This window comes from Microcebus murinus, chromosome 3, assembly GCF_040939455.1.
Source record: "Microcebus murinus isolate Inina chromosome 3, M.murinus_Inina_mat1.0, whole genome shotgun sequence".
Lineage (NCBI taxonomy): Eukaryota > Metazoa > Chordata > Mammalia > Primates > Cheirogaleidae > Microcebus > Microcebus murinus.
In genome coordinates, this window is record NC_134106.1 from 77432537 (window position 1) to 77450088 (window position 17552).

General features: G+C 40.1%; 1 protein-coding gene across 1 annotated transcript in view; it reads left to right on the forward strand.

The window, feature by feature from the left end:
- Window positions 1–17552, forward strand: part of VWA3B (von Willebrand factor A domain containing 3B) — a 218312-nt gene that overhangs the window by 169010 nt on the left and 31750 nt on the right. The window contains 1 exon segment of the mRNA XM_076001008.1: window positions 1255–1456. Coding sequence (XP_075857123.1) covers window positions 1255–1456 — 202 coding nt within the window.

Consider the following 17552-nt stretch of genomic DNA (forward strand, 5'->3'; position numbering starts at 1 on the left):
ATCACTGTTCCCATCAGCACTCTGAGTCAGGCAAGACAGAGACCAGTTTTGGGGGCAGCCCCTCAAAAAACCAAGAATTTGGGGTATACATTTCACTCTCCTCTCTAAGGGAGAAGCCAGGATTTGGGAGTTTTCTTCCAATTGCATTGTGCTATTCCAGGGAAAGAGGGGAGGAGCTAGGGCAAGCAAAATGCAACAAACTTTCTTACTCTCTTTGACACAACTCTTCCTGATGTTGTACTTGTCTGAGGTGCTGCAACTTTTTAATTGGTTTCTCAAAGTCTCACAAAGGCAACTTGGTCCCTATATTGTTGTTAAGTCTGTGTTTGTGGGGAAATAAGGGCCTGCAGCTTCTTATTCCATCATCTTGCTGATATCATTCCAATTTAGATTTTTAGTAAGAATTTTTGCTGTTCTGAAGACAGGTTTTGTTTGTGGATTGAGTCCTGTGGCTGTGCTGAGTTTAGACTGTAGTCTTCTAACATCTGACATCTAACGGAGTAAATGATGCTTTCAGCAATAAGAGAATGATAGCTATGAAATGCTTTCTTTCTCCCTGCCTCTCCTCTTCCAGAACTATCTGACTCAGAAGCAGCTTGGACCTGGAAATAGAATCCAGGACCTGGGCCATCACACCACACTAGATTCCTCTGGAGTCCCTCTGCTCATCAGCCTTAGAAAGTTTAGCTTCTGTGCCTTGTGGACCAAAACAGCAAAGCCAGAAGAAGCTTTAGGCCTATTTAAGCCTACAAGGAGGAAAGGAGATCAAAAAAGCTAAAATAAGCTAGTATAAGAATTACTGCACTGAAGCAAACATTTGAGTTTTGTTTTGCTTTGCTTTACTTTGCTTTGTTTTTCAGAGTCACTGCTAGGCATACTTATATGAAATCTCTTTGAAGCCCGTGTTTGTTTCTGCCACATGTTAGGCCTAAGGAGAAGGGAATAGCCTTCAAATATGCAGAAAAAAATTGCTGAAAAAATTTTTGTGTATCAAACTTCTTTAAAATCAAATAATCAAATGTAATGGGGAGAAGTGCTTACCGTAATTCACAGAAATGGTTTTTCTTAACCTTTGCAAACTACAGAAGTCCTGATGGACCAGGGGACATGACTATGACTCTGTCATCTGGTATCTGACACCTGCTTCAACAAATGTTTCTCAGGGGAGGATTTACTTAGAAATCATCCTACCATACTGTTTCTATTATGGTCATTTTCTTCACCTTTTATTTCTTCTTTGTTGTTATTTTTTAGGTTAGATGCAGACAAACCAATGCAGTACTTGGAAAACAAGACAGTTTTAAACCAGGCATTACAACGGTCGAATTGGCCCATTTCATTGAAAGAGTTGTCGATACTAGAAAATGAAATCCTAACTGGGAAAATGTATATCCATCAGGCCATGGAACTCCAGGAGGCTGCCAAGAAGAATTATTCGAACAAGGCACTAGAAGTGGTAGGTGCCATAGAGTTCTCCATGTTTCCTCTCTCCCTATCTATCCCAAGTCATTGCCATCCTTATATTGACCTCTCTTGTCTCTCACTCTGTACCACACTGATTTCTAAAAGAGTTAGAGCCAATCCAGTTAAGGTTTCAGTACTTTTTCATCAGAAAGGAAATGTCATTTGATTTTACTATGGCCTTATTTTTAAAATAATACATCTTTTAATTGAAAAACAAAAGTAAATAGAAATATAATATAGTGATTAAAAGCCTTGACTTTGATAGGAGCCCAGATCACAGACTATCCTTTTATTTTATTTTATTCCTTTTATTTTATTCCCCCTAGATGTACCATCTAATCTGTGTGTGATTTTAGCTAGTTACTCATTCTCTTTAGATGTAGATTTTCTTACTTGTAAAATAGCAGTATTAATAGTATATATCTCATAGGGTTGTTATGAAGATAAAATGAGCATGTGAAGTATTAAAAGCCTCCAATAACTGGTAGCAATTATCATTATTATTATTATTATTAATAAAACAAAACATTTTTTCTTTTAAAAAGAAAAAATAATTTATAATCTGCCTCATTGCTACCATTTTGGAGCATTTCTTTTTAGTTTTTTTCCTCCTAAAATAAATGTTTTTTTGCATTGATGCGGTCAAAGTGTCCATAATTAGTTGATATTCTGCTTTTTAATTTAGCATTATTGCATAAACTTTCTCTGTGTTTTTACTAAATCTTCAGACTGATATGGTTGGTGGTTATGTAATATTTCATGATGGGAATATACCCATCATAAAATTCTTCACTGAATTTTGAGTATTTGGCTTATTTTCCAGTTTCTGCTCTTTCGCATAATGTTTTCATGACTTCTATGGTGCATTTAGTTGAATTATTCTGTTAAGGTACGGTATTGGAAGTAGGATTTCTGGATCAAAGGGTATGAACATATGGAAGGCTCTAAATGTATATCTCCAGTATAAAACTCCCTTTCCTAACTGCATGTGGTTGTGTATGGACATTGCTATGGTTTGAACTTGTCCTCCAAAGTTCGTATATTGGAAATTTCATCCCTAATCAGTGGTGCTGGGAAATGGGACCTTTAAGAGGTGATTAGGCCATGAAGGCTCTGCCCTCATAAATGGATTAATGCCATCATTGTGGGAGTGGATTTCTTATAAAAAGAATGAGTTTAGACCTCTCCTGCACTCTCTTTCCCCCATATTGTGTCTTCTGCCAAGTCACAATGCAGCAAGAAGGTCCTCAGCAGAGGCTGGCCCCTGATCTAGTACTTCCTAGCCTCCATAGTTGTGAGCCACTAAATTTCTGTTTATTAAAAATTACTCAGTCTGTGATATTCTGTTTTATCAGCACAAAACTAAGATAGATATGGAATAGTTCATCTAAAATCTTACTGAATCCTAGATAATTTGGGGGTATTCACTATATGGTAGTCTGAAAATCATCCTCAAAGATCTGACCTTTGAGGTTCCGCATTTTGGATTCAGTCTTTTCCAAGTGATACTGGTCTTGCCTGGTTTTAAATTCTGATTTTGATGCTGTAGATTCTTGCATTCGTTTTGTTTATTTGTTTTTCTTTCGTTTTATTTTTTGCCCTCAAATCACATTTTTTACTTCTGTGTAAAAAGTTATGTCTTTTATGCAAAATGCAAAAATATCACAAAACATCATATTTCTACTAATGTTATTCAAACAAAATGACTTCTTCAAAGAATCATTCAATGTTTCTTGGGAGGCAGCATCTGATACCTCCAAACATTTTGCTATCTGTTGGCCTCCCTCCCCTTGATGCTCTGTGGGCACTGAAGAATCAAAAGCACCAAAAGTGAATTGCCTACCTCTCCCTGAAATACGTGTTCCTCTCATTGTGCTTCTTCCTGTCTGCTTGTTCTTTCACTTATCTATTGAAATATTTATGAGTGCCTGTGAGATGCCGAACACTATTCTAGACATTGAGAGTACCTAGAACATAGCAGACCGAGTCCTGCCTTTGTTCTAATGGGGAAAACAGACCATTACTAGTCCCAAAATGATGGCTTTTTCCTGTGTTAAACCACCACTGCCTAACACAGAATTTGCTAGCATTATTCTTTTATCTATACTTTATATTAAATTTGCAAATAGGAAGTATTGGTAATGGAGTGCAAACAAGCCTCCTGTGATTCAGAATAAAGATAATATATTCTACCGAATTTGTCTGGAACTCTGGCAATCAAAAGTTCATTGTTCATAGGATATGAATTAATTAAATTAATTTTTCTATTAATTGACACTGTATATTGGATACACAATGGGAATTTGTTCACTGCATTGAAGACATGCCACTAGCCACTAGTGAAGGAGGCATTGGAACCAAACATAACCTCTGTGAGATCTGAGACCCGGTCTGGCCTTCTTTGTGGCTGTATAGATAGTACCAAGAGTGGATGGAGCCTGGTATTCAGCGGGCACTCAATAAATGCACATTGAATGAATGAAACCCAGATCCTTACAGTAGAGCATTATAAATACCACAGCAGAGGTATACCCATAGAACAACTGGAAGACAGGAAAACATGAGCTATTCTGACTAGGGAATTGGGGAAGGCTTCCAAAGGCATATAATCTGGAAGGATGCTTAAAAATTGGGGATTGGGCTGTGAGAAGTGTTCTGAGTGAAAGAAATAGCCCGTGCAAAGGCAGGGAGGTGGGGACAAACAGAGGATGCCCACCAAGGAGTGTGGCAGGAGATAAGATGGGAAAGGGAAGGTGGCACCACAAAATGAGAAATTTGGAACTCTCTGCTGAGACCAGGGATTTATGCCTATAGGAAATGGACACCCATGGAGGGGTTTTCAGCAAAAATATTTGTGTCTTAGAAAGATTATTTTGTCAGCAAGATGAGGCCCAATGGAAAAGACAAAAATCAGGTGCAACGCTGCCATTAGAGGTCTTTGAGCAAAGCAGGAACAGGGGGTGAGGGGGAGAAATAAATAAAAGAGACATGGATTGTTGGAACGTTGAATATGTGGGGTGAGCCAGAGGTCAAAGCTGTAGATGCCCACAGAACTTCTCTCTTGGACAACGGAGGGACAAAGGCAATGTCAACCATTTCCATCCTGCCTCTGCTCCTTTGAGGCAGGGGTTCCCTGGCCAGCACATCTAATCACCCTGCCATCCTCTAACCTCTTTCCTTATTTTTGTTTACTTCACAATGCATTTCACTCCCTGATATCATGTACACATTTGTTTATGGTATGTCTTCCCTGCTAGAGTAGGATGGGACTTGGTCTGTGGTGTTCTAGGTACTCCCAGTGCCTGAATAGTGCTAGGCAGCTTATAGGCATGTGTAAATATTTCAGTGGATAAATGAAAGAACAGAGAAGAGGAGACAAATTGAAAGGAAGAGAAGATTTTCAAGGAAGGGTAATTCATTTAGAGCTCCCTTGATTTTTAGATGTCCATAGGGTGTCTGGGTGAGGAAGGCTAGTAGACAGCCACATGTTGAACCTTAGGAGAGAGGTCTGAGTTAATGAGCTAGATTTGGAAGTCATTTGAAGCTGAGTGAGGAGGAAAAGACAGTGGAGGGACCAAGACAGGAAAGTGAAAGAAGCAGGAGCCCCAGGACAGAGAGTGATGGTGTGAACCAGGGGCAGGAGGTGGTTATGAGCTCTGGCTGTGGAGTCAGGTGGACCCAAATGCAAATCCCAGTTCTGCCACTTTCTAGCTGTATGATCTCCTCAGGTTTTTTTGTTTTTTTTTTTTTTTTTTTTTTTTTTTCTTTTTGACATTGACAGCCAGAATATCTCCTCAGGTTTTCTAAGCCTCATTTCCTCATCTTTGAAATAGGGAAATCAGGGTACCAACCTAAAAGATGGTTGTGAGGTAACACACATCACATGTTTCAGGCAGAGTGCAGCACTAAGTGCTCAGCCATACATGCACTCAAGGTATATTATCTTTGATCACTATTTCCATTATTAAAGCTATTATCGAGGAGTTTCAAAAAGTCATACAGAATGATGTCTGAAAGCCATTTGTTTTGGCAAGAGGAAGCTCGTTAGTGATGTTGGCCAGAACAATGTCAGTGAAATGGTGGGAGCAGGAGCCAGTTTGTAGTGGGTGGAAGGGTAGGTAGAAGTCTAGAAGGTCAATATAGGAAGTGAAGGCTTTTGTTTCCAGATCTTCATAGGGAAGGTGAAGAGAAAGATGCTGGGATGATAGTGGGGAGCAAGGGCGGGAGAAGGCATTTAGTTTGTGCAATGGCATCACTGGGTCCATAGCCGCCCCCTTCTTGCTCAAGAGCTGGGGCACTCCCTTCACTACCCTGTCCCCACACAGGGTGTCCAAAGCCCCCACCCTCTGTTCAGGGGACTCCCATGTGTCCAGGACAGTTGTCCACAGGTAATGAATTGGGGAGGGAGGGGTCATATTCGGCAGCTTCTCTTCAGCGTTCTTTCTACTGTTAGCATGGCCCTCTGCAATGGAAGCTTCTGTACATTGTTTCCTTAAAATAATACTTCTTACCATGTGTGATATATTCTAAGATTCTAAAATTCCATTTTTATCATGCCACACTGATTTGATTTCATGACCACTAAGAGGTCTCAACCTCCAGTGTAATAAACACTGGTTGGGAACAATGACCAAGATTGCATAGCTGGGCCAGTGGCACACACCTGTAATCCTACCACTATGGGAGGCCGAGGCGGGAGGATCACTCAAAGTCTGGAGTACCAGACCAGCCTGAGCAAGAGTGAGGCCCCATCTCTACTAAAAAATAGAAAGAAATTAGCTGGACAACTAAAAATACATAGAAAAAATTAGCTGGGCATGGTGGTGCATGCCTGTAGTCCTAGCTACTCTGGAGACTTGAGGCAGAAGGATTGATTGAGCCCAGGAGTTTGAGGTTGCTGTGAGCTAGGCTGACACCATGGCACTCTAGCCTGAGCAACAGAGTGAGACTCTGTCTCAAAAAAAAAAAGATTGCAAGGCCTTCTGAGATCCTGAGGTGGAAAAGTCATCACAGGTGCTAATCATTTTTACTTATTTGAATATAAATAGAATCTCATTTTACATTCTTTTAGCAAAGGCCAAAGATTTGATCAATGATTGAAAATTGGAGAGGAAGAATCTGTTAATCATTAAGCCTCCTTAATGTTTATTGATAGTGTGCAGCAAAAGGTGGTCAAAATTCTTCTGGAGTGGGATCCAATAAAAAGTGCCCATGTGTGGCCAGTCACTATGGCTCACATCTATAATCTTAATACTTTGGGAGGCTAAGGCTAGAGGATCATTTGAGGCCAGGAGTTTGAGACCAGCCTGGGCAATGTATTGAGACCCTGTCTATACAAAAAATTTAAAAATTAGCCATTTGTGGTGGCACACACCTGTAGTCCCAGGTACTTAGGAGGTCTGGACAACAGAGAGACCCTGTCTCTAGAAAAAACCCAAAATTCTATGATTGCTGTATTTGGCCTGCTCCAGGGGACATCCTGTAGTGATGTTGGCACCCAGCATAGTTGTGCCACTGGTTCCTGAGTTTGGGACAGATTCGTGATTTTTTTCTGCCAGTGAGGACCAGAGATAAGAAGATGAGCCTGAAAATGTCCAGGTATCCTGTGCCAACTTTTTACATTCTGGCTTCCACTGGCAGTCCCCAGGCTGCCTGCAGATCAGACCTAAGGTGAGAACCATTATTCTCACCTGCTCTGCCCAGCATCCTACACTGGGCACATTCTATGACTTTATAATGGTTTCCCCCTATTTCCATAATCCACCAGCTTTATGGTGTCCCTGGAGATAGGTGCTTCCCTTACTGACCACATAAGGAGAAATCTTAAGTCTAAAATGTTTAATTCCCCTTGGAAAGTCTCCTCATCAGCACCCCTCATATTGCTGTGATTGCAGATTTCATCCTTATTGGCCAGTCCTGAGCCCTCAGAGCTGAGCTGTAGTGGAATTCGCCAAAGGTGTCTGTGAACTATAATGAAACTTGCATACCTCCCTGGGGGCCTGGTCTAGGGCAGCCCAGCCATGCTCTCCTGCAACATTTCCTTAGGAAATAAGGATTGTTCTCCAGAGCAAATCCTACAAATCTAGACCCAGAAAGATCTAAAGGGGTCTTCCACCCATAACCTTGACTGCTTTAGAAAATTTGGAGCCAAAACAACTTTTCAAGCTGTAAGCAAGCCTAAAAGAGGCCTTAGAATTTACCCAAATAGCTAGCTGCACATGGTTACTTCTCAAAGCCTTAATTGCCAAGGAATCTGGAGTCTGGAGCCTTTAGGAATGGTGAATCAAGCACTCTCCTCCATGAAAAACTGTCCAGAAGAAGGAGTGTGTTAGGGAAATGCACATAGAGAGAAGGGGTATGAGTGAGATGGAACCAGGAGAATGAAGAGAAGGAGAGAGACCATTCGGACTTGAGGACATTATGCTGATTTGTGACTTTGATACTATCTGTGCAGGAGAATGTTAGCTGGGGAGACTTAGAGGAAATTTCTTTGAGTGATATAAAATAAAGCCATAATATATATAGTTGTTATTTGTGCTCCCTAACAGTAACTGGACCGATTGTTATTCTTGCATCATACCCCATATATATATATATATATATTTTTTTTTTTTTTACACTTCTCAAGGTTCATTCTTTAAAGGGAGGTCAGAGGCATCACACTTTAACTGACTAGTGGGCCTTTCTTATTCCGCTAGTTAAAACTTTAGGCTGTTCTGCTGATGTTGGGATCTGGTGGGAAGACTAGCTTCCTAGCAGCTGTGAACTATTCTCAATAGAATAAGATCTCCTTGTGTGGGGGCAGGAGGTTAACAAGTCTGTGTTGTGCATGGATGATGTTGCCATCACAGAAAGCATGATGTGTACATTCGGGCCCTGCTGTCCCCACACAGAACTGCAGTGATAAGTTAACATCTGGAAATGGGACCCTGGATGGGCCCCTATGGTTGGTGTACCAGGTGTGGCCAGGGTGATGCTGAAGGCTCAGAGACAGTCAGAAAATGCCAAAGAGACGATGCCAACTCACTATTGTGCCAATTAGCTGTGATTTAAAGAGAGCATTCTGCTCAGGAGCACCTGAGGAGGAAATTCAAAGAAGGGAAGAAAAATTCCCCCAAACTCAATTATCTGACAGAAGACAGAAAAGTCTTCGGTCTAGTGTCCTGAAGTTAGGAGTGGGAAGGTGTGTGTCAGGCCTGGGGATTCCTGAGATGACAAAAATCCCACAGCCAGGTCATCTTTTCATTCTAAAGCTAAAGACAGCCCTCCTCGCGGGAGATTTCAGCTGCAGAGCCCAGCAGCCTTCTGCCTCTAAGTTTATCTTTGGTCTGAGTCATGAATTTTATCCTAGCACCCTAAACAGGATTGGGGACAGTCTTTACCCTCCCTGTCTGGAGAAAGAGAACTAAGTGTGGTGGGCTTAGCAGCAGGTGCCAGTCAGGAAACAGAATCCTGTTCAGTCAGTTCAACGTGAAGCAACGTACAAAGGGACTCTGCAGAGGTGAGCGTAGACAGGTCTAAGGCCATCCATGGGGAATATTAAGGCATCCAGGGACTAGCAATAGCAGGGATTTTTCATCACCCCTAGACATGAAGGGGCAGAGGAAGGAAGAGCCAAGTCCACCGGCAGGATGGGAGGGAATCCTGGAGACATAGAACAGGGAGCGGACAGGAAACCAGTTCCCTGATCTTTCTCCTTCTCTTGCCTTCTGATCGCTGCCAGTGCCTCACTTGGGCTGCCCCTCCCAAAAGCCAGCCAGCTAGGGAAATAGGTATAGTCCTTGGGGGCTAGCCTCTGGGCACAGAGCAGGGCAAGGAAGGGCAGAGAATGGATTTGGGGAGCAAGTGGGTAGAGGAGGGATAGCCAGACCAGAGAGGTACATGTCTCGAAAAGTTTTCTTAATGGTCACGTTCTTGTGTGAGATATTTGGATAAAGTAGGTAGCTGGTGGTGGTCCATACATCAGGCAGTGGCACAAAAGTGGCTCCAATGTTTGGCTGTTGTTCATCTCTGGGGTGGCAGGAGATGGATAACTATATCAGTAACACCTGAATTGCAAATATCCCAAAGCTTCAGTAACTTTAAGAATTAAATATTTCAAATTTTTCTCTCTTTGACTTTTCCCTAAAAGAGCAATGAGAGAATATTCCCTGAGAAGATGTTACCGGTTTGTTTTTCAAGCTAGGCAAATAGTTTTGGTATTTTTAAAAATATAATACATATTTATTAGGTTCTTTGCTGCTACAAAACTTATACACACACACATTCATCTTTTCATAAAAGCTCTTGAAGTTGCTATTTATGAATGTTTGATTAGAGATTTCACTTTCAGAGTGATTAACACTTCTCTGTTGTCCTGAGTCTCAAAACACTCCAGGCTGGCCCTATCCTGTTCACCAAGGTTTTAAAGGGGGTTGAATTATTCACAGAGCCAGTTTGTGAATGTTCTGGTCTCATCACTAGGGTTCCTGGAGAGAGGAAAGGGCAGAACCTGCCTGACACTCCATGCTTGACCTTGATTAGTTAGAGCAGTCACAGACTTTACTTGATTTTAAGAACAAACGTGGACAGAGAAGCAGTTGGAGCTATGGCTAGGACAGTTTGGCAATTGTGTGTGGCAGAGTTCAATGATTTGGGCCAGGAAAAATATTTAATAGTATTTTTTAACAAGATTTTGAGCCAAAGACCAGTTCTAGTTAAATTGTAGAATTTTGTTCTATGCCTAGTGAGGAAAGAAGCACGTTGCCCGTCAAATTGAAAATGTTAAAGCATCAAACATTTAGTAACTTCACTATCTCCACCAATGTAAGCCCAAGAGCGTGCCCTTGGAATTAAGTCATGAAGTGAAAGGAAAGTGGCACTATTTAGGTCCCTAGTCCATATCACCTGGTGATTGAATCTGGCAATGAAGTGAATTGGATGATCTGAATTTTGTGGACAAGTCTAAATCAAATTATCCAGTGTACAGCATCCCTACTTCCAGTGTCATAGCTCATGGGACTTCCTCGCTGAAACTGGTATGCAGCTATTCTCATGTGCCTAAGCCTAGCTAGATATGTTGGTTTATTTATTTAGTGCTACTATTTCTTGTGCACACTCTCTCTCCTCCCCAGCTCTCTGTCTCCCCCTTAGCCCCCACCGACTCTCTCGTCACCCATGTATTTCTTTTTAAGCCCTCGTGGTTTGTATTTTGTGTGTATATGTAGGTGAGATATGACAGGAAAGGAACAAGGTTGAAGGATGTTCTTTGGCATGGGCTATGTAGTGCCCCTAAAGTCTTTGGCAAGATTCAAAAACAGCAGGATTCTAGAAGCAGACTGTGACAGAGAAAAGAAAAAAAAAAAACAGCAGGATATCATTTTTCTGAAACAAACTCATCGATATTTTGGCTAAAGGGATGGGGTGTCTAGCTGCTCTGATGAGATATCTTTTCATCCCAAGAAGCCCATGTGCTATTTTGTGGGATGAAGCATTGTTTTAAAGCTGGCCTGGTGGGCTTGCTTTACCATGGCTACTCTGCTTTATACTCAGCTCTGGTGGAGCTGAATTGACTGTGCTATGGTACGATGCATCATTAAGTAAGCTGCAGTGATGGTTCCCTCCATAGAGTTCCATGCTGTGGAATCAACCAGAAATGAACTCTCACCATTAGTAATAAGAGTTGGAAACAAAAGCGGAATAAATGTGAGTTCCTTGTACAAAGTGCTTTAGTATCTGTCCTGGTCCTTTCAGGTGAACTCACAGGTATATACTTTTAGCCACTTGGAAAAACATTTCCTTAGAAACAATGGTGATACAGCACCTCTTGTATATTCCTGGATACAGCTGGAACCCATTCTACTAAGTGAAGTATCTCAAGAATGGAAAAACCAGCACCACATGTACTCACAAGCAAGTTGGTATTAACGGATTAACACCTAAGTGGACATATAGAAGTACCATTTGTCAGGTGTCGGGAGGGTGGGAGGGGGGAGGAGGGGATGGGTGTATACAACCACAATGAGTAAGATGTGCAACGTTTGGGGGATGGACATGCTTGAAGCTCTTACTCGAGGGTGGGAGGGGGGAGGGGGGCATGGGCAATATATGTAACCTTAACACTTGTACCCCCATAATATGCCAATATAAAAAAAAGTATTCAATTATCCAAGCAAAAAAAAAAAAAGAAAATAATAATTTTGTGCACACACACAAAAAAGAATAAATGCCACAGCACTCTGCATTGCTACCATTCACTGTTGTAGCCCATACAAGAGGAAGGTCCTCACAGAGCAAATGGCTTTTCTATATCAGATGAATTGGGAAGTGAGTGACAACTATAGGAAAAAAAGAGTTCTCTGATTATTTTAGGCAATTGACTTCACAGATTTGCACCTCCAGACCCATTATGAAAACGTAGAAAGCTATCTTGCCAGTTAGCTTCTGGCTGGGACATTGAGAGAATCAATATTTAGAATCTAAAGATAAAAGAGGGCTGGTTAAATAAATTATGTGACTCTGCTCCTTCAGAATTTTAAAAAGGAACTGTAAAAGTATCTATGCATAGGTTCTAATAAGCAACCTGTCATACTGATTAAATTTAAAGAGGAAGAATGCCTTTCTAGAATCAATGCACACAGCTTTGTGGAATTACAGGTTGTTATTCGTCTGCAGGCAGGGAGGCTATCTGGTGGTCTTATTGACCAAAAGTACATCCCCAGCCGATTGGTCTTTGATGTGAACTCTGGTGGCTTGAAGCAAAGTGGCTCTGGAAGTTAAACTTTGTTAAAGGTGAAGTTTTTAAGCAACAGCCAATTTATTAATGATCTGGCATGTTCCAGATTCTCAAGATTCTAAGTTCTGTCAATTATTAGAATACTTGCCATTGAGCTTCCACTGAAGAGTTGACTGTAGGAAACTGTGGTGTGGACATCTCTTTGGAGTATGAAGATGGAAAAACTGCACTACTCACATTCCCAGTTCTTGCCAGTACATTTCCCTCATCTTGTAGAAACTGTAAGCAGGGATAGCATGCTTGTGTCCCAGTTCCTGGTATACACATGGCTTGACAGTTTCTGCAGGAGTGCGTAGTCAGACCCTCCTGGACAGAAATATGGAACTAGAGGGTGTTAGAGATCATTTCATTTGTCCCCTCATTTTACATATGTAGAAACTGAAGCCCAGGAAGGTTAAAAGATTGTCCAAAGTTGTACATCCATGGGGGCAGCACTCAATCTTATTTCTTCTGTCTCCTGGCCCAGGCTCCTCCCTTTGAGGTCATTTTTAGACTGCAGTAGGCCATTTTGAATCTCCAACAGGAAGGCGTGCTTGAGTTTCTCCCTTGGGCAAAAGCTCAAGAATAAGCAGGTAACATTCACCTTCCACCAGTGATGTTGGACCATTCTCTTTGACATATTGATAGCCTCAGTAAAAGTACAAAGTCTATGAGAAGAGAGGGACCCAAGAAAAATGTGGCTAAATGGGAGCATCATAAACAAAAGAGTAGAGTTCACTGCACATTTTTGTCCATGGCTGCAGAGGCTGCAAGCAACACACGTCTGAAGACTTGATAATATCCCATAATTCCTTTAAGAGACATTAACATTAGCATACTAATTCTTCACTTCTGAAGACCTGGCTCTAAGTTTTCATCTCTGAGGATATAAGCCATACTCCTACTTCTTTTATGAACCTGAAAGGATCTCTAAACAGATCCAAATGATAGATGGCTGCAACAGAACCCAGTCACATCAGGGCACCATGGGAATGAGCCCACTTATTTCCAGAACCCAAACTGTATTGAACATGAATAATGACCCAAAAGTAAATGGTGTTCAGACTGCCTGAAGTTATTTAAATTTTTATAGTCAATTGCCTCATAAATTAGAAATTCCTTAAGTGGAGGCCTGCAGATGAACTCATAAAGTATGCATTGAATACTTTATTTATGATATAACTATAGCAATGCAAACACATAGCTATAGCTATACAGCTATAGCACTGCAAAAGGTTGCATCTAAAAATGCCTGTGAAAACATTCTATAGTGGGCTTTGTGTCATGAAGAAGAGAAGCACTTGATGGGCTGTGAAGAGGAAACACTAGAGAATGATTTCACTGGGCACTCTAATTGGCATGGAGGACTCATTTGTTTAAGAAACCCAAGAATGAATAAGTTAATGGTCAAGAAAGAAAAAAAATGAGGAAAAGTCCAGGACAAAAAAATCTCCAGTTTCTGCAGTGTAGCAATTTGGAGAAAAAGGCCTATTTGGCTTATTTTTTGATTTAAAAGGCGATACAGAAGCTTCTGTGCTCATCCACTCATTCAGCCCACTACATTATATGCAAAACACTGAGCAGTTATAGAGAGCAAACAAAAATAAATGACTGCGTATTTTTACCTTAAAAAATATTTGTAGAAGTGTAACTTGCACATCATGAACTTTACTTATTTCAATTCAATGATCTTTAGTAAAACTGACCAAGTTATCAACCAACACTCACAGTCCAGTTTTAGAACATGATCATCATCCCAGTGAGATCCCTCATGCCCATTTGCAATCAATCTCTGTTCATATCCTCAGCTCCAGGAAACCACTAATCAATTTCTGTCTCTATAAATTTACCTTTTCTGTACATTTTTTATATATTAATAAATGGCTGGATAATATTCCATTGTATAGATATACTACCTTTTGTTTATCCATTCCCCAGTTAATGGACATTTGAATTATTTCCACCTTTTCATTATTGAGAATAATGCTGATTTGAACACTTGCATGCAAGTGTTTATATAAGTTTTCATTTATCTTGGCTGGATACCTAATACTATATATAGTGGTATTTCCAGGCCATATGGTAAATTTAATTTTTTAAGAAACTGCCAAAGTTTTTTCAAGGTGTCCAAAATCAATGGGCTACAAATATAAGGATTTATCTCTGGACTTCTCAATACTGTTCCATTGATCTGTATGACTATCTTTATGTTAGTACCACACTTTCTTAATGAGTCTAGCTTTATAGTAATTTTTGAAATAAAAAAGTATAAGTCCTTCAAATTTGTTCTTTTTCAAAATTATTTTGGCTTGTCTAGGTCTTCTGTATTTACATGTAACTTTTAGGGTCAACTTCTCAATTTCTGCATAATACCCACAAAAAATGAACAAAAACAACTTATTGGAATTTTGATATAAATTATATTAAGTCTAACAGATCAATTTGGGAAAAATAGCTATCTTAATAATATCAAGCCTTCTAATACATAAACATGGTAGATCACTCCACTTATTAGATCTTTGATACCTCTCAATGATGTTTTATAGTTTTCATTGTATAGCTCTTTCATTATTTTGATCAATTTATTTCTATTATATTCTTTTTGGTGCTATTATAAGTGGAATTTTTCTTAATTTTATTTTCAGAGAGTGTTCATTGCTAGTACATAGAAATACAATTTTTTTGTTTATTTATCTTGTAACATGACACCTTGCTGAACTTGTTAATTAATTCTAGCTTTTGGGTAAATTCCCTAGGGTTTTTCACATATAGGATCATATCATTTATGAATAAAGACAGTTTTACTTTTTCCCATCTGGAGGCCTTTATTTATTTATTTATTTATTTATTTATTTATTTATTTATTTATTATTTCTGACTGTACTGGCTAGAACCTCAAGAACAATGTTGAGGCCGGGCGCTGTGGCTCACGCCTGTAATCCTAGCTCTTGGGAGGCCGAGGCGGGCGGATTGCTCAAGGTCAGGAGTTCAAAACCAGCCTGAGCAAGAGCGAGACCCCGTCTCTACTATAAATAGAAAGAAATTAATTGGCCAACTGATATATATATAAAAAATTAGCCGGGCATGGTGGCGCATGCCTGTAGTCCCAGCTGCCCGGGAGGCTGAGGCAGAAGGATCACTCGAGCCCAGGAGTTTGAGGTTGCTGTGAGCTAGGCTGATGCCACGGCACTCACTCTAGCCTGGGCAACAAAGCGAGACTCTGTCTCAAAAAAAAAAAAAAAAAAAAGAACAATGTTGAATAGAAATGGCAAAACTGATTGCCTTGTTTCTGATCTTAAGAGGAAACCATCTAGTCTTTCAACATTAAATATCATGTGTTCTATCGACTTTTCATAGGTGCCTTTTATCAAGTTGAGGAAGTTCCTTTCTATTCCTGGTTTATTGAGAGCTTTATCATGAAAAGGTATTGGATTTTGTCAGATGCTTTTTCTCCATGCGTTGAAATAATCATGTGGTTTTATCTCTTATTCTGTTCACATGGTACATTACATTAATTGTTATTTATTCTATTAATATGAGTGTTAAACTAACTTTGCATTCCTACAATAAATCCTACTTGGCCATTGTGTATAATCCTTCTTATATGTTGCTGGATTTATTTGACATTTTCTTGCAGATCTCACATCTATATCCATGAGGAATATAGATCTATAGTTTCCTTTTCTTGTGATATCTTTGTCTGGTTTGCTATTAGGTTATACTTGGCCTTCCCTTTTCTATATAAATGATCTTCCCAGTAATTTCTGCTTCCCTAGGGATCCTCCTTCCAGTTGTCCAGCCAGAAATCTGGGGTTCTACTTAGCCAGCTCAGTTACATGCTTTTACTTAATGTGCTTGTGTCTGGAGCCAAACAGAGGATAGAGAGAGAGAGAGAGGGAGGGAGGGAGAGAAAGAAAGAGAGAACAATGGGAGTTCACATGACCTTCTTGAAATCGCAATGCCACTAATCATACAGGAGGATTACTCTCCTTCAGAGTTTTGGTTTGTCTGGGCTCACCACATTGCTGCCACTACCACAGGATTGCCTGGGGACTGAGATATGAAAATTAAGGGGAAAAAAAGTGGAATTTTTGCATTCTCTATGAGTTTTAGGAGTTCCTTTTCCCATTCCAAAATCTAGAACTAGAGGGCTTCTCATAGAGCTCTTTCTGACTGCACTCTGGTGCCCACATCTGGGCTTTAAACCAGCTTGAGATCAGGACAGGAGACACTAGAGGGAAAAATGGTAAACTCACCACTAATTTGGTGATACTTTGCTCCTACATATTTGCTTTTCAGAATCCTTAAGTAGATTTTACCTTGAATCCAAACCCTCTGTATGTCTATTTTTCATTTTTCTAGTAATTCATTTCTAATATATGTTATAAGACCATGGGTCCTCAGATTTATTTTTTTCCACTCCTTTCTTTTTTTTCTTTCCTTTTCTTTTCTTTTTTTTTTTTTGCGTTCCATCTTTTTTTTATTTTTATTTTTTTAAATTTTATTTTAGCGTATTATGGGGGTACAAGTGTTAAGGTTACATATATATTGCCCATGCCCTCCTCCCGTCTCGAGTAAGAGCTTCAAGCATGCCCACTCCCCAAACGTTCACATCCTACTCATTGTGGTTGTATACACTCCTCCCCTCCTCCCCACCTCCTCCTCTCCTCCTCCCTCCCACCCTCCTGATACCCGATAAATGTTTTTCCTATATGTCCACTTAGGTGTTGATCTGTTAATACCAACTTGCTGGTGAGTACATGTGGTGCTGGTTTTTCCATTCTTGAGATACTTCACTTAGTAGAATGGGTTCCAGCTCTATCCAGGAATATACAAGAGGTGCTATATCACCATTGTTTCTTAAAGCTGAGTAGTATTCCATGGTATACATATACCACATTTTATTAATCCACTCATGAATTGATGGGCACTTGGGTTGTTTCCACAGCTTTGCAATTGTGAATTGTGCTGCTATAAACATTTGAGTGCAGGTGTCTTTTTCATAAAGTGACTTTTGATCTTTTGGGTAGATGCCCAGTAGTGGAATTGCTGGATCAAATGCTAGATCTACTTATGTCACTTTGAGGTATCTCCATATTGCTTTCCACAGAGGTTGAACTGGTTTGCAGTACCACTAGCAGTGTAGGAGTGTTCCTCTCTCTCCACATCCATGCTAGCATTTGTTGTTTGGGAACTTTTTGATAAAGGCCATTCTCACTGGAGTTAAGTGATATCTCATTGTGATTTTGATTTGCATTTCCCTGATGATTAGAGATGTTGAACATTTTTTCATATGTTTGTTGGCTATTATTCTGTCTTGTTTTGAGAAGTTTCT